Source organism: Lynx rufus, unplaced genomic scaffold, assembly GCF_022079265.1.
Source record: "Lynx rufus isolate CCGP_SWC_20201006 ecotype Redwood Valley unplaced genomic scaffold, mLynRuf1.p SCAF_13, whole genome shotgun sequence".
NCBI lineage: Eukaryota > Metazoa > Chordata > Mammalia > Carnivora > Felidae > Lynx > Lynx rufus.
Genome location: NW_025814827.1, coordinates 37,216,151 through 37,240,422, shown reverse-complemented (window position 1 = coordinate 37,240,422; position 24,272 = coordinate 37,216,151). Strand labels below are relative to the sequence as shown.

Sequence of the window (24,272 nt, the reverse complement as noted above, 5' to 3'; positions counted from 1 at the left end):
CCTTTACTTACTTTGTATGGGTTTTACCTTTCCATAATGTGATTGTATGTGCACGGCACACACGGGCATGTGTGTGCATCCATATGCTGTCCTACGTATATTTGTATGTCGATATGCTACACAAGCTATATCATGTGACTACTTCTGTCAGTATGCTAACTAAAATTGCCCCCATGCACACGAATTCAATTATATTAAGTTGTTAGAATACCTTTAAGTAATTCACTCATAAATCCTATTTGGACTTGCAGACTGTTGACTACATTTTCAGATGGACATATGAGAGGTTAGAATGATCTTTCTTCAACCCAACTTGTATGAGCACTTCTGGGGGTACATTACAGCACATGAACTTCTCTACCAATCCTTTTCTTCCGTAAATGTATGTTTCAATCTCAGTGGCCCTAAAAACCTGGCAGTATTTGGTTTTGAAAAGGCATGAAATGATGTAGGCAGAAAAAAAGAAAGATTTTGTTCTGGAGGAGGACACACAGGAGGACATAGGTCAACATGTTGATGATTCTTCACGACATCTGGAGACGCGTGTCCAAGAAAGAAAACTGGTATGGAAGACTTCACTGAGTCCAAAAGAGTCCTTCCACTCAGGATGCCAGATGGCAACTTATAGCAAACCTCAGCCAGAACTTGTGAATCAGGCCTAAAGAAACAGGGTGATAGGATCTTCCTCTGAGCAACAAAGATGAGCAGAAGAAAGGGGAGGGAAAGGGATGGTTTTACAAGAAACTCAGCTTGATGAGCTCAGAGCTTTAGAGATGGAACAGAAATAACAAAAACCACCACCCCTTACAACTTAACATGTGAGGGGAGAAATGAGTTTCTCCATTTTACAGATGAGGAAACCAGAACTCAGAGAGCTTAAATGACTTGCCCATATGACCTGGTAAATACTGGGTTGCTTCACTGGACTAACCCAGGACTGAGATTCCTGACTAACTCCTCTTCCTTGTATAAACACGCTACCTTTCCACAGACCTATAGCAGTAGAGACAACATAGCCTCAATCTCCCCTTAATCGACGCTTTCAGGGAAGAGAATGGAGGGAAGAACCCGGGAAAACAGACTTTTCAGACACTGAGTTGTAAGGTGAAACCCCTCAAGTCTCTGCCTGGTGGTAGTACAAAGTTACCAACAGCAGAGCACCAGGAAGCCCGTCTGAGGGTGCCTTGGGTTCGTTTTGTCACATCGCTTCAAAAACTACTGTGATCTGCTTCAAAGAACTTTTAAAACCACACTGCTTTGATATATGTGTAGTGTAGACCCAGTTACAAGAGACAAAACCACAAGACCTTTATCTGCACTTCAAAGTCAGCAAAAAAACATAAGTGCAGGTAATCTCCAAAATTGCCAACCTAATTCTCAAATCCCAAGCACTTCAAATCCTAAGTGTGGATGCAACTCTGTATCTGAGAAGCGAGGAAGAGATAATGACAGGAAGGGGAGGCAGGCGGGGGTGACATAATAGCAAAATGATTTAGCCACAAATGGAAAGATGAGTTTTCTCCCAAAAAGGAAAAACGAGTGATAATTCAGTATGAAGTTTTGCCTGAAGAATGAGACAGAACATTCAAGAACACCTAAAAATAGGAGGTAGAAAGGTGCATATAGTGTTTGGGTGTCTTCCATCATTATTCTGAACCTAATACATTCCCATTTGAACTCAGTTTTGTAAGTTTTATCATTTAGACCCAAGAGATTTCAATGGCTGATGAGAGCTCTCAAGCAGGTTTCCTGAACCATCCCCCTTGGAAGCCCTCTAAAGTTTGGTAACATAAAGCCCAGCTTCAGATCACACGTTCCTTCAAGGATTGACCCTAAGCAGTCACCAGGTAACACTCAATGCCAAACAGGAGAGCCTTAGAGGGTACACCTCAATGCTTTCAGGATGGGGAACACATCACTCCCTTAGGCCTACTGAGGCCTTAGGTCCAAGGGGTTTTGCTTCCTTGTATCATTGATTTTAACTACAAACCTCAACAGACTGGGATGAAAGGAAATACAACTGCTCCCAAACTCTGGTTCTTTTTGATTATGAAAGTATCTGACGTACGAACTTTAGGGAAATAAATTCTTTTCAAGAATGAGAATTTCACTTGCGTCACAGCCCAGCATGTTAATGTGAACACAAGCCCACGCCAACGTGAGTGACTATTGTCAACAGTCAAGTGAAATGCTATGCCAACGTATAAGGCAATGTCAGCTTCCTAACGCCCAAAGAAAAGCCACGTAACACGGGGCTACCAAGATGAAGTAACGCACAGCCCCAGAGGGCACAGATTTCTGCTTTATGTAAATCAGAGCCTGTCACGGCATGCATGATTCACTGCTCAGGATGTACTCTCCTGTGACGAATGAGTCCCGCTTAATTTGGCAGTGATTATGCGGGTTGCTGGCCCTCTAAACCCCTTTGAACTTGTAATTGCTGCTGGTTTAAATAATGAACATTAAGGGGAGTTGGATTCATAAAACTGTGGATAATTACATTTTTTTTCTTTTCTTCCCCTTTGTTTTGATGCAAGAGTATATTCACACACACACACACACACACACACACACACACACACACACACTTCTAAGGCCACACCGATCACTGTATCATGCCAGGCTGTGATCGAAATAAACTGCAATCTTGTTCAAGGGTTGGTCAGGGAGGGCAGATTTGAGGGTGGGGGAAGTGGAGGCGGGGGAGCAGGGGGAGCATCTGTGAGCTGTGCAAGAGGGAGCTCAGAAAGGCCTGGATGCTGTAGGAGAGGAGGAGCAATGGCACTCATGAATATTCATAGCTAGTCACATCTGTAGCAGGCTCGCTTTCTACCTTTTTTTCCCCCCTGTGCAGTGCAACATAGAACACTAGTGCAAACAAAAGGAGGGGATTTTGCAGCTTCATCAAGCTCCAGATTTGCTCATGGCGGTGAAGTTTCTTCCTCTATGCTTTTTCAATTCTACAGTTGGATTTCAATTTGTAGGAGTAGAGAGCGAGAGATGGTATATCCCTTTTCCTTCTATTGAGAAAGAAAAGCGCCCCAGCTCCACAGTCATGAGTTGGAAGACATCACACAGTTACACAACACACGGCCGACTCCAAGATCTGTCCCCCTTCTTCTCCCTACAGTTGGTCAAATCCCCAGTACCCTTTGATCCCGCAAAAGACAAATTTTGATTTTATTCTGAGAAAAATGAAGTGGTATTGGAAGGGGGCAGAAACCAAAGTTGGCCAAGTCAGCTAGCTGCTCCCCTCCCTGAAACAACAAAGAGTGAATGATAAATTTAGCAGCCTCGTGTTCAGTTTTCAAACGCTGCTGAGATTTATAGCTTCGCTGCTCCCATGGCAAACTAAGCTGCTCACAGAAAGCTATCTGTTTTTGATTTCACTCTGTTTTCTCTAGTTTTTGTTCTTCTTTCTATTTGCAGGTTTTTTTTTTTTCAACTCTGCATTTTCTTTTTCCTGGTGTGAGTCGAATATCAAAGGCCAGGGCTGTTGGTAAGCCTCCAGCTTGCAAAAGCCACTCAATGGGATGTTATTAGAACCTACGTCACAACACAGTAGACAGTGATTAATAGCAACTGTATCAATGGTAGCAACTTTTCAGAAAAAAAAAAGAAAAAAAAAGGATGCCACTCCAGCAGCTGAAAAAGGGGTCAGTGCAGCAAAAATAAGAAATGTCTGCAAGAACCCAGGGCCCATAAATATTCTTTGGAGAGTACAGTACGCAGGGATTGTGTTTGACAGAAGGAAAAAGAAATTCCTACTATGCATATAATAAGAACTTTTACCTTTAAGTCACTTATACTTAAAACAGCTACACATTAATTTAAAATGAAGTCTGTGTACAACTTTGGAATCATTTTATTGATGTAATGGTGTCCCCCAAAATAACTAGCAGATGGATTTCCACCCCCTCAATGAAACACTGAAACAAACTGCAGAATTGTCAAAATTTTATCGTGAAGGCACACACTCTATAAAAAGGTTGATTTTAAATGAATTGTAAATTTGCTTCATTGCACAATATTTTTCTAAAATTATAACCGGAAAGTATTCTCTGTTTAATTTTTTAGCATATCCTTTCACAAAACACATCTGCTGTGAAGTATTTCTAATTTGTGCTAACTGCTTTTTAACAAACACACAGTTGTCACTATGCCATCTAATGTTATTGGGGCAAAAAAGTACATTCTCCTTCACTCTCTTCCTAATAAGAATCTTGAGCTGTGTCCAGTGGGGCAAACCAACAGAAAATACTACAATTATCTGAACTCCAGATGCGAGTGGCATAGAGGGGATCAAAGAAATGAGGAAAGATGGAAATGCAGTCACACCAAATGCATTTCCATCCAGTATAGGAGCTGGAGGTGGTTGAAACAGCAGGAAGGTAAACATGTACAGAAAGCTTGCCAGCTTGTGTCTAATTTTTAGGAAGATAATAAGCAGACGAAAAGAAAAATACCACTAACTAGGCTATGTCAGAAGGTTGGTTGACCACAGAAGGGACGGAAGATGCACTCTTAGCTTTGAAGAGTGAAAATGGAAATTACCTAGCTACCATCCAGTACTGTTTTGTTCCCTATTTATTTCTATCTCACACCCCTCTAATGGACTTGTGGAAAGTGGGACTCCATGGGGTTTGGGACAGAGGCGAGCTAATGACACCAAGAAGTTTGAAATTTCGCCTTCAAAACTATTATGAAAACTAAAAGAGACATTCCCCCCCTTAAAGGGCAAACAAAATGATGATAGCTAACTTTTCTCAGTACTCAATACAGACAATGTAGCAAATGCTTTGTCTGCACATTATCTCCCTTCTGCACTCTTGATAACACAGGGAGGAGGCATTATTATTACCCCCATTTGACAAAGGAAGAAATTGAGGCTATTAAAAGGTCAAATAACTTGCCCAAGGCAACTCAGCTAATAAGAGACATGCTTTCAATCACTGTATGATCACTGAGTATTTTCTTTATATTTAGAATTAAAAATCCACACACAGTATCTTGCATGGTAAATTTCATGAAATCAGAGAGAGCAATGAAAACCAATGATTGGGCCTAGCTTGTATCTTAATGATTCAAGGAATATTTTATCATTTCTTCATGATATAGTATCTTGTAGATGTGCCTTAGAAGAGGAGAAAATGTGGCTATCTAGCCAAAAAGATCCACATCATCTCATCAGTATTTTAGATTTATTATTTTGTGCAATTTCAATTAACAGGCTTATAATCTAAATCTTTCAAAGTAGTACTGATTTTTCCAGAAAATATAAATAACTATATATGCAAAATATCTTATTTCATTAACACAACTGAGTTATAAGAATAAATTTATACTTGTGTAGTCCAACCTTCAGTCTGAGTACAAAAAGCAATAAATTGTACCACTAGAACTTAGACTTCTTGAAATAATAAGAACCCAAGCAGGCTTTTCATTCATTAATTCATTCATTCATTCATTCATTTATTCATTCATTCACCAGTACCTCTATCCAAAAACTCCCTTATAATGTACCAGTACAAAAGAAGACATTTATATCATCAGGATGAAAGAAAGATGATTATAATTTGCTTTTAGGTATCTCCACTACACGGCAGGGAGTAAGGCACACATAGTGCCAAACTTTAAATCATCCTCTGCTTCTTTCCTTAAAAACAAACCAGGGAACGGAGAAGGAAATCTGGAGTGCTGTTGCCCCTCCTCTAATGACGAAGTAGATTCTGGGTAATGACTATCACTCAGCACACCAGGTCAGATGCTGAGGGTCCCATATTAGGTTAACTGCAGCTTTAAGCTGATGCAACTATGCCCCAGACCACCCACAGCTATACTTCATATCATGGTGTGAGGGGTAGAGAAAGAAGGGCAAGACTAATCACTGAATACCAACCTCATTCGAGGCACTGATAAGCTGTTTTACACATTCTACTTCATCTGGCTCCTCCCCACCCCAACAATCCTACCCATTTTACAGATCAAGATGTAGACATGTTACATAGCTTGCCCAAAGAAACAGTGCCGATCAGTGGCCTCCTGTGAGTTACCAAAGCCCTTCCCACAAGCCTCGTGAGTGTTACTAACCCACTGTGTCTCCTATTTCACCCCTGTATGCAGAGGAGTCATCAAGACTCAAGTCCCAGAGCAAGTCAAAACTTTAGTTATCTTTATGTCCCTTTTGTCCACTGCCCTCCTTCTCATTCATCTTTTCCCAACTGTGTCAGTGGAATATATGCAATGTACCTACAGTACACAAATGACAATTCTATTTTTTTAATGTTTATTTATTTATTTATTTTTTAATTTTTTTTTAAGGTTTATTTATTTTTGAGACAGAGAGAGGCAGAGCATGAAGAGGGGAGGGGAAGAGAAAGAGAGGGAGACACAGAATCTGAAACAGGCTCCAGGCTCTGAACTGTCAGCACAGAGCCCGACGCGGGGCTCGAACTCACGGATCGTGAGATCATGACCTGAGCCGAAGTCGGACGCTTAACCGACTGAGCCACCCAGGCGCCCCAATGTTTATTTATTTTGAGAGAGAGACAGAGAAGAGAGAAAGAGAGAATCCCAAGCAGGCTCTGAAGCGGAGCCCAACAAGGGGCTCAGTCTCACAAACTGTGAGATCATGACCTGAGCGAAATTCAAGAGTAGGGTGCTTAACCAAATGAGCCACCCAGGCTCCCCACGAATGACCATTTTAAATGAGTATCTGGTCGTAGTATTTCAGGACAGAAGCATCACAATACCATTTATCCAATTAAATCGTACAGCATCTAGGAGCTTAAAGGACCCTCTAGATGACTCATGGAGATAAACTGAGCGCTTTGAGAAAACACAATCTCAGGCTTGTGCGTATGCACGTGGCGCTCCTGAGGGTAGGGAGCGTGTGGGAAGTGCGGGACGAGGGCTGCCTGTGGTAAAGGGCAGGGCCCAATCACAGGTCCTGTCTAGGCGCTGCCTGTTCATCTGATTGCTCAGTGTGAATTTCAGATATAATCCAAACAGGAGTGACAAAACCCAAAACCACAGGAGCAAACACTGGCTTTCAAGTGCTGTGGGAACAGAGACATTTGTTTAAGTAACCACTGTTTTAAAATTGCATACATAGTAACACCAAAATAAACAGCTTGCGATGCTGTTTATTTTAAGATACACAATAGTAATGTAAAGTGCGGCGTGCCCCAGATCCGGGGAGCCCGAACATAATTTACAGTTGTAGAGAGCCCTAGGAGGGCTCCACACACGCCAGGACTGTCTACTTCCTGATTAGATAACAGTGAAGGTCAGAACGCATTGCTTTTTGTGTGTGCGGCAAAGAGCAAACAAGCCACCACAAAGACCTAGCTCCTCCTGCTCGCTGTGAATTATGAATTGAGTCCTGTGGCGAGCGGGGTTCGCCAAGTCTCCTCTACAAAGCGTGTATTAATCACAGGTCCTGAGGAAGGGTCAAGAGCACAGCCTGACAAACCAGGGAATGAGCCTGTCTGCCGACCACTGGTCACCGTTCCTTTAGTCCTTCCCCTTCCCTGATCTAAACACCGAAGAAGGAATAGAAAAAAAAAAAAAAATCTTGAAAATACACAAGCTGGTTGGGGCGCTGAAACATATGTAAAACTGAACTCTAAAGAAAAACAGCTAGATCAAACAAACCTTAAGCACGATCAAAATAAGAAGCCTATTTGTGGTTTATTTTAGGCGACTGAGCTGTCCTCGCACTGCCTTCTTGGCTCCTCCTTCCCTCCTCTACCCAGGTGCTCTGGGGAGACGTTTTAGGGATCTTTATTTTGGTCCCTCTACCCCAGTCTTTGACAGTATCCCAGACAGCTTTATTAGCAGAGGCCTGCAATCCTAACTCGTGAGTCTTGGCATTGTGCTCCTTTTGTTTGGTCTCCCCACGTCCTAAGTTAACTTGCCTCTTTGCCCTTGCCCTTACCTGCTGTGTCACTGAACAGAAATAACTTTGATCTTTGCCACAGACGTAACTTCCACATCCTTGACTTTCTGGAACTTGAGTTTGGCCTGAAATAGGATTCTCCCTAACAACTCTCTGCTATGACTGAACTGTGTCCCTGCAAAATTCTTACCTTGAAGCCCTAATCTCTGCTGCCATGATGTTTGAAGAGCTTTTAGGAGGTAATTAAGGTTAAATGAGGTCGTAAGGGTGAGGTCCTAACTTCACAGAATTGGTGGCCTTGTAAGAGGAGGAGAGAGAGATCTGGCCCCCACCTCACACACTCCAAAGAGTGTGAGGACACAGTAGGAAGGGAGCCACTGGCCACCCAAGGAGAGAGCGCTCGTCAGGCACCGACGCTGCCCAGCACCTTGATCCTGGACTTTCTAGCCTCCAAAACTATGAAAAAATAAATTTCTGTTGTTTAAGCACCATCCCCACCCCAATCTGTGGTATCTGTTATGGTGGCCTGAACTAAGACACTCTCTCACTGAAGTTATCCATTTTTCCTCCTTACCAGTCCCTCTGGTATCAGGGAAGAGAGTCCGGACCTTCCTCTCTTCCGTTCTCTTACTTTCTCTCTCAGCCCCTGATCTAAAGCTTTCCACCCACTTTTCTCATGAAGTCCATGGCATTTGCTGTCACTCTTCTCCATCACTTTTGCCAGAAGAATGTTCGCCTCTAAGACACCTCCCCTTTCCCCAATGGCTTCCGTACAAGCTAGAAGGTTCCTCTTCACTTCACTGCTTGCCTCTACTTTTGAAGACTTCAATATATATGACAAAGACCTTTCAAACATCTTGCCTCTCATAATTCCAATGTCATCCGTCTCTACTCCATCAGCCCTGGATTTCATCAAGCAGAGATACTGCATTTCCAAGATCACAGACCTTAAAACGCACCTGCCCTGCTTCTCTATTCTGCCTCTTAATCTTCATCTGGACTTGTAACTTCTCAGTGGGCTCCACGTGTTCCCAATGTCATTAGCCTCCCTGCCTAGTATGGTTCTTTATTAGAATAAATGCATTGTCTTGTACCATAAATATAGCACACATTTTACAGAAAATTTAAAACACACAAATAAGTGTAAGAAGAAACTAAAAGAAGTCACCCACACCTCACTACCCAAAGATAATCACTGTTAACATTTCATTTGCTCTTCTGTGTGTATATCCATATATATTTGCATTCACAAAAGAAGAATCATACGATAAACACTGCCTTATCTGTTTTATTTTACCTGATAATACACTGAGAGATTTTTTCCATACCTCAAAATATTTTTGAGAATATAATTTTTAATGATTACATAGTAGTCCATAATATTCCATTATGGTCTCCTATAGTTGGAAATACAGGTGGTTTTCAATGTTTTATTGTCATAAATAATATCTTCATACCTCATTTTGCATGATTTTGTATATGTTTCTTATTACTTCTTTATAATAAACTCCTAGAAACTGAATTACTGGATCAAAGGATAAGAACATGACTAGTAATACATATTACAAGTTTAAATTCCAGAAAGGTTAAACAAATTTTTATTGTCATCATTAAGGCAGATAATTTCCTTGCACTCCGGACAGTGCTGGATATTGTTTTGGGTTTTTCTTAATTTGATAGAAAAAAACCCCGATATTATGTTGCTTATTTTTAAGTTGATTTGGTTACTAACTACCTTGAACATGTTTCAAATGCCTATTGGCCATCTGTATTTCTTCTTTTGTGAATAGACCTATTCATCTGTGCCTTCATTGTACTTTTTTCCTTATCGATTTGTACACTTTATTTATTAAGGAACTAATAATCCTTTGCCTGTTATATCATGCCACACATATATTTGCCATTTTAATGTCTGCTTTTATGTCATGCTCTTTCCTTGACATTCAAAAGCTCTTAATTTTTATTTTTGTTTAATTAAACCTGCCACCATTTTTCTTTATAATTCCTTTGCTTTTATGCTCTGGAAGGATTTTACTAAGTTAAAAGAAAGAAAAATAATTATATTTACTTCAAAGAACTCTTAAATGCAGAACTTGTTTTGATGGAAACTACGAATTGTTTTTTTAAAAACAGTTAAACCATTAACCAACAAAACACGTACCGACTTACTTTTTTTTCCTCAATTGATTTAAAGTGATGCCTTGAAAATTAATAACTATCTATTTGGATTGCTGTGTGTACTCTTACATAATTCTTCAAATGATCGTTCTGCCTATTATGGTAGCTGGTACCCTATCACGCAGCTTTATAATCTATTTTAATAATAGTGCAAGACCTCCTTAATTTTTCTTTTCCAAAAATATCTTGACTTTTCTTAATTGTTTCATTATTCACATGAACTGCAGAATCATTTTTCAGACAAGATCCAAAAAAAGAATAGCTCATCAGAATTCTGACTTACTAGCCAGCCATTCAAGAATTCGCTAAAACTCTCCTTCTCACTCAGATGTAGGTTTTTCCTGTCATCTGCTCTCCCCCTCCTCCCCCTCTGTGCCTGAGCTCTGCCTGTGGAAGGATGAAATGGTGCAGAGAGGGTCCATTCCGGCCTGGCCCTCTCGATCCAAGGCCTCACTGCTGCACCTTCCTAATTCACTCCTGATCACATTCTCCACATTTCCTTCTCATCCAGTTAGAGAAGCTCATCTCTGAATTCCCTCAGCTTTCTTCCTATTCTTTACAGAAGGTGTCTGTCTCCTACCTACCTTTCTACCTGTGTTTTGCCTTCCACCCTCCCTGGCTTCCTCTTTTGGAACCTTGCATTATCTGTTGTCATTCTCTCCACCCCTCCACCCCTCCACCCTGGCTCCCTTCCCATTGCCAATGCAACACCTGATTCACCTACCACACCCCTGCAGCTAAGCCTGCCACTCCCACGGCTGTCCTCTGTCCTTCCTTTGTTCCCTTCCAACTTTGCCTGCTCCCTCCTCAGTTTGTAGAATTCAAAGGTAGACCATGACTTCCAAGTGCCAAATCTGAAGGCTTATTTTTAGTCACCACTGTCCTTGATCTTTCTGCAGAATCTACTTCCTCTACTTTGAAACTCTTTCTCGTTTCACATGATCTGATTATGCTCCTACTAATCTGATTTCTTTATCTCTGCTCATTGCTTTCTCTCTCCTTCCCTTTAAATGGAGTTTTCAAAAAGATTCTATCCACTAACCCCTTCTTTCTGCGCTCTTTTCCTTACTTATCTTTATCCAGTCCCAGAGTTCCAAGCATTGCTTCTGCAAAGATCAACCTCAACTCTTACCACAGGTTTCACCATTTCTAACTTCCACAGAGGCTCCCCACCTGGATATCTGGGCTGTGGGTCTAAACCTAGGGCCTCAATATACCTTTCCAAGCTTTCCCCACTATTCTTCCATATATATTCTATGCTTTAGCTAAACAGGAGTCTGTCTTAGGGGCTGTGGCATCCACGAATCTCTGGATGTAGAATCAAAAGTAGTCTGATTTACCATCCAGATTGAAACTATATTAGGGAAAAAATAAAATAACCTCTCTAGTCTCTTCTTGAAAAGAGATAATTCTATGTCTCTCATAGGATTTAGAGATGCAAAGCTGCTCATCCCCACCAGCTTGGCCAGCATGAAAAGTGGCAGACTGGTGAACCGGTTAATTCTCAGGATGAAGAGTTTATGGACAAAGAACAAAGATGTCCAAATCCCCAAGGAGCTTGTTCCAAATCTGTAATCATACAAGTGGGAGTAAGTTCATTGTGAGGTTTCTTTGCTATCATTCACCCCATTCTTTCTCTCAACTTTGAGTTTAGAAATTTAAAAAATTACTTTCACTCACAGTGCCATTTATAACTGTGCCATTATAACAGTATGAATGGCCCATAAGGCTTTTGTCCTTTCCTTGTACATATCATGCTAACTGTAGCATGTGATACCCATTCCAAACAGATTTAGGGCAACAGAAATAAGTACAATATTTTCCTTTGAAGAGTATTTCAACCCCTGCCCAAGTTCAGGTTTCATGGAGCTGAGACAGAGCAAATTAATTATTTCAGGGGACTATATGAAAACATTAATGAATATGCTTGCGTAGTATTCTTCCCTTTTCAAAGGCCTATTTCTAATCTCAGCTAACTCTTAGAACAACAAGGTGAGAAAAGCACGCTCAGAAAATTGAATGACTTGCCCAGGATAACTCAGAGAGCAAAAGGCTGAGCTGAGAATAAGATCGTATTCAAGTGACTGCAAATTGATCCTAACTCTGCTGCCTCTGGGTGCATGTGGGTGTGTGCACGTTCTTCTCAACAGTAGGAATTTCTTCCTCCTTGCCCTGAAATGTTTGTCTTTTTGTAAAGCACAAAAAAATTAACAGATTGTCTCCACATCAAAGGTAGGGAAAGCACTGATTCTTTTATTAATTCCAAACGTTTCCACTATCTACCCCAATCAGGCCCAACTATAGATTGAGGAGGAGTAAAGCACCTCCTTTTTGCTTAACTATGTACACATTTAAAATAAGTGGAGGGAGGGTGGCATTTGGGATAGACACTGACAAGAGAGTCAAGCACGTAAGACCCAAATCACACTTTTCTTTAAACTTGCTCTGCAAAAATAAATAAGTAGATACTTTCAAACTGTTTTGAAACGATTCTCAGGCTGGTAACAGAGGTCATATTAAAAACTGATGGCTTTCACATGGTCATATTTGATTATCACTTGAGCAGTTCACCAACATAAAAGTCTCAGGATTAGGCGGTAAGAAGGGTCTTCATCAAAGTGCCATCGAGTAGTTGGGGGGATTTGCCGTACAGGTCTAAACTTACGGTTTGCTAGAAACTAATGAGAAATCGACAATCAACTAATAATGATCTCATATTGCCCAGCCCTCTTACCACTTTTTTTTTTTTTAATTCATTGTGAGGGAAGGTTTAAAACAAGGGTAACAACTCATGGGCTACCTGCAGGTATCTTGAAACACTGAAATGGAACCTATAACTTTTCACCCTGGGGAAAAAAATAAGGCTGCTTTTATAGAGTTCCAACATGTCACCAAACCTACAGGGAATAATCCAGCATTCATCTCTTCTATTGATAAAAGCTTTTCTCTTTTTGAAAGACTAGAGTAACACGCCCCCAGTACACTTGGGTTATTTATTGTCAGCTTATGACACAGTCCCACCACGTGTCCAGGGTAAGAACTAAGCCATTTTACAACTGTAGTATGACTGGAGTCATGGGATTATCCTTCCCTAAATTACTAGTTATGGAGTTGCCAGATATTTCCAATTCAAAATTAATTCTGAAAAAAATGTAAATGTAGGAGAATGATTCAAGAAGTAAATATATCTGGGGTGTCTGGGTGGCTCAGCTGGTTAAGCATCTGACTCTGAATTTCAGCTCAGGTCATGATCTTGCAGTCATGAGATCACGCCCAGCATAGGGCTCCATGCTGGTGCTGGGCATGGAGCCTGCTTGAGATTCTCTCTCTCCCTCTCCTTTTGCCCTGCCCCTGTGCTCACACTGTCTTCCTCCCTCCCTCCCTCCCTCCCTCCCTCTCACTCTCTCAAAAAAAAAAAAAAAAGGAAATATATCCTGATCTATATATCTATATCTATATCTATATCTATATTTAGAGAGAGAGAGAGATATACAATACCACGAAAGCTGAGGTATTAAAATTAAGGGCAGCAACAAGATTTGGTGGATGAAGAGTGGCTCTTCATTACCTGGCTATGGTAAACAAATCATATATCTGTAAATTGAGAGGCTGGTGGTTGGAAGGGGACGGATTAGTGGCTCATGTTAATTTTCTATAGTGCTCAGAGTAACGAGAGAATACTATTCTCTTCATTTCTTGTCATCTCAGAATCCCACAATAATAATCTCTTGAGTTGTAATTTTTTCTTTTTGTGGACAATCAAGTCAAATTCAACAAATATTCATGTTATCTATTATAACCAAGAAGTAAAACTATAGTTTAAGAAAAATTATCTGCCATTATATTGTGACTTGACAACTTACCCACTATTAGATAAAAACAACTTAAATCAGTTCTGGCAGATTTGGGACTTGGCAGTTCAAAATATGAATAGCAAATGTAAAAGCATGAAAATGGCATTACTATTATGTTTTAAGAGGATAATACACCTTTAAAGGGTGCCAGTGATTATTCTGCATACTGTAAACAACGGCTGCCAATCAATTTAGAAAGTGGTGCGCAGCACATAAATGTAATAAGGCAAATTCCACTCAACCAACCTAATGTTTCCTACCCAAGTCACTACTTCTCAACAGGAACAGTAGGGCTACGTATCCCTTTTACACTTCATAACCTGGTCCAAATTGCAAAAACTGACTCCAGCACAGAGAAGGGAGGGCATTTTCAGGAGTCCTCTGAAGTCTGTGCAGCAGTGGTCTCTAAAATCAAAATTAATCCTGAACACGAAGGTCACTTTATGACCCTGTCCTGCAGCAAAGCTGAGGGATGGTGAGTGTGCTCATAACCCAGTCAACTTGGCCTTGAGTTCTAATAACTCCACCTCTCCACAGAATATACTGGTAAATGGTGGTGGTGGTCGTGTGGAATGAGGAAATGGAAATGTTCCCTATGATCTGAATGAATATTCACGGGTTTCACTAACAGCCTTTAATGGCACTCTATTCTTGGAGGTTTTAAATAGCTGAATATTCAGATATGCACATGCCTTCTATTTTCTTTTATTCAAGGGTCCTCAATTCTCCACCTCTTTGAATTCTGTAACGTATTTTTAAACAATTATACTTAGAGTGATATTTTATGAAATTGGGTGTTAAACTTTGAGCTAATAATTATTTTAGTGTCTTTTTGATGGTAATTTAATAAGCATTTCATTCTTCAATCTTCTCACTCAGTCGCTCATTTTAAAAATGTGTCTGTCAGCTATTCGCTCATAATCTGGGACTTGATTTTCTTAATCTATCTCAGCTGAACTTTTTTTTTTTTTAAATGGGATTGCTTGATATACTTTTGAAATATCTTGACCAGATGTTTGTGCATCGAGGAGACCACACACACCTCATCCACTCCCACAAAAGGCCACTGCCACCACCACTGTACTGGGGACCTGACCTCCGAGTCACTCAGAATGTGGACAAGGACCGCTGAATCCCAGACACATCAGTCTTTACGTGCAGAATCCCTGAGAATCCAATTCCAAACACTAAAGTGGGGACTCCAAGTAAAAGGTTCTGACACAGCAACATGCAATTTTTTTTTTCCCTCAAGAGAGATAAAATAAATTTAGTTGCAATTTTATTTCTTCTAGAGGAGCTTCTAGGATTCAACACAACATTAAATTTTTGGCCTGTCTCTTTAATTTGAGAAATTGTACAAACGGCGACAGATGGCACACAGAATTGACTTATGTCCTCTATTCTTTACTGAAGAAGGGAGTGCATAGAAACTTTGATAAAGACAGAAGCTACAGTATGCAGGTCACTATTAAAATTATCTGGTGGCTCTTTGGACAGCTAGGATCAGAACATTCAGGCTTTCTTTTTTAGGCATTCGTTAAAACCAACCAACACTGTTGTAGGTTGACACTGGTGATCACAGCCCCGACGTTCAGTACCCTCCCTGTCCCAATAAGGACATGATGGATGTGCCATTAGCTTTGAACCTCGGCAACCTCTGAAATTACCACTCTTCCCACCCCCATCTCCCGCCCCCACCCCTCAAAATCATTATGAAATGGGAAGAACACTCAAGCTTACAGTTAATTGGAAACATTGCAAGGGAAGAGGAATGCTTAGGACAGCATGTCCATGGGAAAATAAATCACCCAGCATTGTTATTTAATGCATTGTGACATCATTTCCTGAAATTAAACAGAGATGACACCAATTCAGAGGATCTCCAGTATAAGGTTCCATTCAAATAATTCACAGATGTTTTCTCCTGGCAAGCAGAAAAACAATGCAAAGGCTAAAACTAGGGGCAGCCTCACTCTGCTGCATGTTTGTGGGAAGCCCTCTCTGCTGGTGTTTTTCAGCTGTGTGTTCTGCATATGCATTTCCGCATAAGTATTTCCCAGCCCAACAGCCCCACTTGCATTCAGCGCTCATCTGTATCTCTGAATGTGAGAGAGGCCATCTCTCACTGCATAAGTAAGTCCAACATTTTATATTTGGTATTAATGTGGCCTATAGCAATTGGTATTAAGTAGCTCAATCTCAGAATCATAAAGGCTCGAATTTTCAAGGAGAAATAACTAATGTCCATGGAATACTGATTCAACTAACCATTCAAGGCCCTTCGAAAGGTATCTAATGATAGCGATGATCAGAGAGAGTCTCCATGGATGCCCTTGTGGAATGAACAAGGAGAGAAACCAGGGTAGACATGAACGAGGTTGGCAGCACCAGATCTCTCATCCTGGTTGATTTTAGGAGGTACTTACTACTAGAGGCCTTAGGCAGCTGGAAACCCAAGCACACAGTCAAAAAACCAAAATATCCAAAATCTGTGCAGCACATCACAGTTCCAAACTGACTATATCGTTTGAACCACACAGCAACCCAAACAGCTAAGTAGGACACATATTTACTGTTTTAGTTTTTAGGTAAGGAAATCGGTTCAGACGTTGACAAGCCTACCCAAGATTACAGAGCTCAAACCAAGTCTCCTCATTTCACATTCAGTGGCCCTTTAAAAAAAAAAAAAAAATATATATATATATACACACACACACACACACACACACACACACACACCATGCTGTCTCTTAGACAGCCTAGACTTTAACACTCTGAGGAAGCAGGAGACTCTAGATTCTGTTCACATACTGGACAGTGAAAGGGAGCATTTATACTATCAAAACCAGGCCCCAGATAAGACATTCTGGACTGTTCCATAACCAGTTTCTTCTTCACCTCTATCACACTCTATCTCAGAAGGCTCACCAGGATGTTCAGTTCATTAGTACCAGTACTCTCTGATGCTATCATTTAGCAGAACTGAGCAGTTGTCAAATGTTTATATGGCTCTAGAAAGCATAACTTAGATGATGTTCTCTCCTGCTCTGGGGCATTTGGGATCTGTTTGGCAAAACCTGATTTCCTCATCTCACACAGACCAGGAAAGTAAGCGGTAACTTTGGCTGCCCAGTTCCATTGGTCAAAGCCTCCTGCTAGCCATTCAGCTAGATTAAAATAAGAAATATATTACATATTTATTCTAAGAGTCAGGCATAGGGTTGAATGCTTTATATTCCCTTATTCAATCCCTGCAACAACCTAAGTTGGTTCTAGAATTATCCCCATTCTACAGATATGGAAAACGAAGCTTAGAGAGGGTAACTGCTCAAGATCAAAAATCGACTGTGTTGCTGATTCCAGGCCCTGCGTTTTCTTTTGCTTTGCCCCTGATAATGAATAACTGAGAGTCATGACACAGGCAGAATCATATGCCTGGAAAGCATATGAAAGGACATGTATTGTTTCCCTTCCATTAGAGTGGGACATATCTAACTTCCCCCAGACCCAGGCCCTGTGCTGCTAACTTTGACACTGGATCACCTCATTGAAAAAAAAAAAAAAAAAAAAAAGGAGCCATCTAGGTCTACACGTGATGAAGAGAACTAATTAAAAGGCAGAATAGTTTAAGTCAGTGTCTCTCCTCCTGCCTCTCGTGTGCATGTATGTGTGGGTACAAGAAAAAATTTGAGATGACTAAGTTAACTGTCACATGGTCTTTATGAACTCACTGGAGAAGAGACACGTGCTCCTCTAATGTAACATGGAGCTGTATTTACTCATAACTTGGGTACACTGTCTCTGCAGGATGATAAACTTTAAAACTCATTTTTACTACCAGAGACATTTACAAAATCCCATAAAACAATCTCTAATGGACGAGGAGCCAAATGACTGAACACGTGAAAGGCAGGTTTCATCACTCTCCCTCACCACCAGACATGGAGAGAGGAGTAAAGCATTTTGCCATGAACAAAGGGCACAGTTTTTAGACCCTGCAGTTTCAAGAAGGCTGTGTGATATGACATCACTTTAAAGTAAATTTGCTTCTGATTCCGTACACATATCTTTAAAAGAAGTCCCACATCCCCTAAGTGTGAGCTTTAGCCCCGTGTTTTCAAATAAGAAAACCTTTAGTTAGAGACTGGTATGAGCAAGCAGTGTCTTTGTATAGGAGCACTTCCTGTTTTCATTCCGTGATCAAATATATTCTTTGCAGCACAACTAGAAAGCTCTCGAACGTGGCAAGTGGAGGTGCCTGAGAGCCTAATTGAGCACACTAAGGGCTTCTTGGCGTGGAGGAGTGTTTCATGGTTATGAATAAACCGTTAGCCCTGGTATTATTTCTTGCTGTTTTCTTTCTTTAACTATCTTTGAAGTCAAATAAAAACAGTTGTAATGGCAGGCTTACTTTTATGATACCATAATCTCCATGTGTTAGTGAAAGGAATATACTTCCCTAGGATTTCCCTAAGTTCTTTTGCCATTGGGTACTTTCCAGCAAAAGCACACACATTTCCAACAGATTCTTTCTTCAATCTTCACTAGATTTCTTAGTCTGAGAAGCCAAACAGAGCCATCAACCAATAGAGGAGGGGGGTAATAGTATACACAACATTTTCAGCAGGTGAATTGCTATATATATATATATATATATATATATATATATATATAGCTAAATATATATATAGCTAAAAATATACATATAGCTAAAAATATATATATTTATATATATATTTAGCAACACAAATATATATGAGCTTACTTTTTTTAACGTTATGATGAGTGTTTTGAAGGGGATTTTTAAAAGACATTTTGGAAATTGGGAGTTAGAAACCAGAAATTAATTATTTAGACTCAGATTAAATTTAAATTCAAAGTGCTTAACTCCGAATATGGAAATTGCTCAATTCATCAAATAGTTTTTTTTTTTAATGCCACTTTGGATTTAGTTTAAATATTTCCTTCAATATAATCAATGAGCCGCAAGTTTATTAGTTTTTTCCTTAAAGTCGGTGGTGCTCAGGAATTTGAGACTGTTTTAACTGTTACAGTTGTAGTGGAACTTGTTCTTCCAAGAAAACTGAAGGTTAATGATTTTTGTCATATTGAGACTAAGACTTAACAATTGCTACAGTTGGCCTTTGTTGAGGTGGGGTTCTTTTTTCTCTGGGCCTTTTGAGGTATTCAGAATAGGTGACAATAGCATGCAGTTGAGAACATATGTAGAGAGACCCCTGTGGCTTATTGGAAAAAGTTGCTCCGTGCTGGTTGGGTGTTTGGAAAAAAAAATACAACCAGAGTTCTTTTATGTTCTGCTAGTTAATGAATGCATGAATGTCAAAATGGGCCAATGGCCCATTCAGGGGGCAAAGCCTTAGCAGCCCCCTTCTTTAAGAACACATCCTGAGATGCAAAATACATTTGCTTAACAAATTAAAATAATGAGATAATTCAATTAGCTTCTTTTTAAAAAAAGAAAGAAAAAAGGGTACATCGGGGATTATTGTAATACAAGAACAGGTCATACAGCACAAAAGAGAACAAACCAGTTTGAAATAATGTTAAAGAGACTAATAATGGAGGAATGCACACTGAATCATGCACTTGTGAAGAAATTTACATGAAATAATAATTTAGACTACATCTATTTTCAGTGAGCTAGAGCCAACATTTCACTTTGAAAGTTGAAATTAATTAAATGACAGAAAAATATAGTGGGCATCTCTATTTCCAAGGACTTCCTCATGCCTGTTAGTGCATGTAAGAAAAGAAGTCTAAATTAACATGTCGCTAGTTAGGGGTCTCTATTCTTGGTTTCTGAGCTCGGAATTATAGCTGAGTAAATCTTTCAGCTCATTAAAGATTGGAAAGTAAAAGTTTTACAGGACCATCCTCATCAAAGTTACTGAACCTCTTCTCTGCAGTTGGGGTAAAATCTGGATGAAGAGGGAAAATTTGTTCAAAGAGAAAGCCGAGGAGAATTTCCTTATGATACAAGGGAGGTGCAGGAAAGGCAAGGGAGGGGAGCAGAGAGAACGACTGGGAGACAAAGCCATTGGGAGAAACTAATGAAAGGGGCATGTTGTGAAAGAAGGTCATGGGGAGGAGGGAGAAAAATACAGCACTTCGCAGAGAGTAAAAAGAAAGGGGATGATCAGAGACTGGGACAGAACAGTGTTCTGGCTATGTGCTCCAGAGCTGAACCAAGAGCTGTGGGTGCAGGAATGGAGGCCGCAGTGTGGAGACCCTGCACTGTGTCCCTCTCACTTGAAAACTGGGGACACGTAAGGTCCGGAGAACTTAATGGACTCACTGAGGTTCAGCTAGCACAGAGGAGAGCTGAACTCAAAATGCGGGTTTCCCGACTGCTTGGCTGAGGCTATTTGATTCTTTTCTCCCTGCTCCAAAGACAGACATTCGTTAAAATTTTCAGTTGGCTGGAGAGTTCTGCACAAGGTCTTGAGTTCCTTTAACTAGATGAAAGCACTCTCAGTGTGGGGACAAGGTCTTGTGGTCGGTCTGTAGCCCCCTGCACAGCCAAGCCACCAGGGGTGCCCAGCAATCCCTGGCCACCCACAATTTTTCACCAGTGGCCACACTGCATGGTGGGTTCAGTTCAGGACAGGGAGGTGGGAGGCAAGGTATCGACAGGACAAAGCAGGAGGTCCAGCAAGAGCTGTGGACACAGCGTTGGAGTTTCAAGGCACAGAATATAGGTGGTGAAGAAGAGAGTCGGCTTGAAGAGAAAGGTGCCAAATCTTCTCTACTCGGAAAGGCTGGGGGAGCAGGAAGTTTTAAAAACAAAGAGAACAGCACTTTGCTTCTCCATATTTCCTCCCCCTCTGACGCTGGGTATACTGATGGCAGAGGTTGTGTGAGATTTATATGCCACTGGTAGAGCGGATAATGATTTTAGCAAAGTCTTCATAGTGCTGTGGGAAAAGCACAGCGCGGGGGACAAGCAAGGTTGGGTTCTGGTGGCAGGCTGACCTTGAGTTAATCACTTCCCTCTCTGGGCCTCAGTTTCCTCACTGGTAAACAGAGCAGCTGAATTCTCACAGGTTCTGCTGTTCTGTGGTGTTGACTTTGACTACTGAGGGGCTGCAAATAACATGGAGAGGTCTGCTTGTAAAGCAGTTGTTGAAATCTTTATTTTCGGCCAGGAAGGGCTGGGCATGAAGGAAGACGGAGGGAGGAAACCAAACAGGTGAGCTAGTGGGGAGCAAGCTGTTTGCCTGCCATCCATGTGCTCCTGCCCTGCCTTTCTAACTTGCTACTCTAACCAAACAACCCTTCAGTTAAAAATGAGAAACCCCTCCCCTCACACTCACTCGACTTCCAAATTAAAAACATTTTACAGGTTAGTAAATCTCCAGCTGAGGTGATGTAGCAAAGAACAGCTGTGAAGTAATTTTGATAATGATGAGAATAATAGCCGCATGGCAAGGTTCAGGGCTTTGCTGTTGCAGCTTCAGTGCTCCTGAATAGATAAAAGTGATTAAATACTCCTGATTATCCCTGACCAATATGTAATGGATTTACAGCCCTTTCAATTAGTCAGTATTTGCTTAGGACTCATTATTTTGTCTTTGGTTAAGTAATCAGCCCAGAGACTGCATGTTCTGTCTAATTCCTCTGAGCCGAGTCAGTGCAGGGCCCTGACCTTTGAAATGGCCATGGCTGCAAGGCAAGAATAACCACTACCACGGCAGCCTCGTTGGTTCTCCCCTCTAATCCTGACACCACGGGCCAGATCGATACACCTTAGTTTGCTACTAATGTCCTTACATCAAAATGGCCGATTTAGGAACGTGAATTTATCTCTCCCCCCTCCCTGCCGCCACTCCACCCCTTGCCCTTTGTAGCCCAGCTGGAAGAGCAGATCAGCAGTCACCACCATAAATAAAAGTGGAACCTTGTCCTGGACCCATGACACTGTAACTAATGTCATTCAGCATGGCAACACACAAGTTAGAGAATCAAAGAAGACCTTCGGTTTCCAATGCGCTACTCTATATTTAAGCATTTACCTAAATAGAATGGCCTGAAAACAATATCATAGCAAGACACTGCCTCTGACGTCTTTACCACTTTCCCAGAATCTCCAAACGAACAGTAAAACAGGAGTGCCTAGTTCCCTTGTAAAAATACATCGTGATTTTTTTGTCATGAGAGTCTTAGAGTCAATAGTGCACAGGGACACGTAAAACCCACTGCAGACAGGAGGACAGAGATAAACTGTTACTTTAAAAACGTTGCATGGTTGATCTCTTCCCAGAAGTGAATAGGGTTAGCTTCTATGAAAAGGGACTTGAAGAGCTAAAAAAGAATCCTTAATCTCCACCTTACAAACAAAGGCTCTGGAGCACCTATAGCCCTTCTGTGTTTGTCACATAAACACGTGCCATGTTTGCAAGCTGCTCCAACGATTACACTTGCACCTGATACCATGAGCTTGGACATGCATGTGGCAAGGTGCTTTTTTTTTTTTTTTTTTTTTTTTGCCTCCTAGAGGAGATGGCTTTCGTTAAGACTGTAATCAGTGGTGTGCATGGGTTTGTGAGCTCCTTACAGCCATTTCCCTTGTCTGCAGTTGCCGTATCTGAAGCTGCCCTCACACCTTATAGCATAAATAACAAGTTTGCTTACATATACTGTTGAGGGCCCTAGACCATATTGAATAAGGTCTGTGCCTGGCTTAGGAAAACCAAAATCTCCTCCTTTAGAGGCTGTTCTTTGGATAGTGAAGGCTGACAAAAATCTTAGCTGCTCTGTTAGTCATCAGATTTCAAGAAAGGGAAAATAGGCACCTGATTTTTAAAAAATCTGTATCAACCTGTAAAGTTTGCTAGGAGAAGGCAAAGCAAGCAAAAACGCTTTCATCTTGACTTACTGTGAGATGCTGGAACAGCCATGCTCTCATGATATTTGTTGCTACTTTGGGGAAAATGCCTCTTTTCTTCTGACGTTTTTTGTCCTTGTCTGGATCATCATCGTCACCTGTGCCAGGTGAGGCTACACTGTTGTCTAAACCATCCCCTGGCAGAAAAAAAAGAAAAAGAAGAAAAAACACATTAGAGGCAACACAGAAAGGGTGCCAACAACAATGTGCAGCTGATGATGAGCTCAGCTCAGCTTGTTGAAAGAAATCCATTAAGCGGGTATATTCTCTTTCATTAAAGTATAATTGGAGACACAAATATGTAAAAGACAAAATTAAACCAGGCCTCTTCAAATGTTAATTTTGTGTGTCTCACACTCGCCCATATCATTAATTCAATTATAATTGTGCGCTTGACACAGTGCAGTAGCTCTTTGTCAATTATGGAATCCAATGTGGGAAAACCGCCATCAGAAAACCCATTCGGTGAAAATCCACTCCCATGCCCATAGTGAACACATACTGTAGGGTAATCAAGTTAAATGTTCTGTAGTCTATATATTCCAGGCTGCCTGCATAGGTGACAGTAACTGTGTCACTGTTCATTGCACATAACACACTGCCTGCTCAGCCCCTCCTAGAACTGTCACCTCCTAAGCACGCACATTCACACACTCCTCAGATGACCCTGCATTCGGCATTTGCATGACATGAAAACTTTTAGCTCTCTGCACCACTGATCATGATCATTATCATTTATACACACACACACACACACACACACACACACGAAGGTAGGGTGCTCACTTAATCAGAAGTTTCTATCAACATCTTTCTCTTCTGTGCTTTTCTCCGGCATTAATTGTGCATTAGCAAAAATCATTTACTTTTAACAGTCATAGTTATTTTTTCTTGCCCTCCAGCAAAAATGCCTTGAAAGCCTGCCTGCAGGGCATCTAAATTATGTATCTGAAAAACTCTTCTGGCAAGGCATTGCAGGACCCCTACTTTCTTAAAATTCATACGAGCACGTCTTCCTGTTTTTGGGAAGGCATCAATCAAGAGCAGCAATATATGCCATATCCCTACATTAATATTTGAACTAATAACTTTAAAAAAAGGAAAGAAACAAGATCCGACTTGTGGCATAATCAAATGCAAAATAAATGAAGAATACGGGGACAGCGCTGGGGCTTTATAGATGGCTGTGTTTTCCTTGCACATCATTAGCCTGGAGCCACACGAAAGAGGAAAACAGAGAAGTGGAGAGTTTATGCTCCCTGCTGGTGTTTAAGAAGCTGGGGTCCTGGAAGGACATCTGGGAATTGCACTGAGATGGGGGTTTTTGTAATTTAAGAATAGACATTCATTAGCAGTAAATGCCATAAATCCCATGCTAAGTAAAAACCTTGTCCAAGAAAGCCTAAAACAATAAACTCTGTGCTCAATGTAGCCT

The 24,272-nt window shown here is 40.9% G+C and overlaps 1 protein-coding gene across 2 annotated transcripts in view; it reads right to left on the bottom strand.

The window, feature by feature from the left end:
- The window catches only part of MEIS2 (Meis homeobox 2), a 207,183-nt gene that overhangs the window by 120,176 nt on the left and 62,735 nt on the right, over positions 1-24,272 (bottom strand). For both annotated transcript variants that reach the window (XM_047074519.1, XM_047074520.1), the window contains exon 8: positions 22,829-22,974. In XM_047074519.1, coding sequence (XP_046930475.1) covers positions 22,829-22,974 — 146 coding nt within the window. The remainder of the gene's footprint in view (positions 1-22,828; positions 22,975-24,272) is intronic.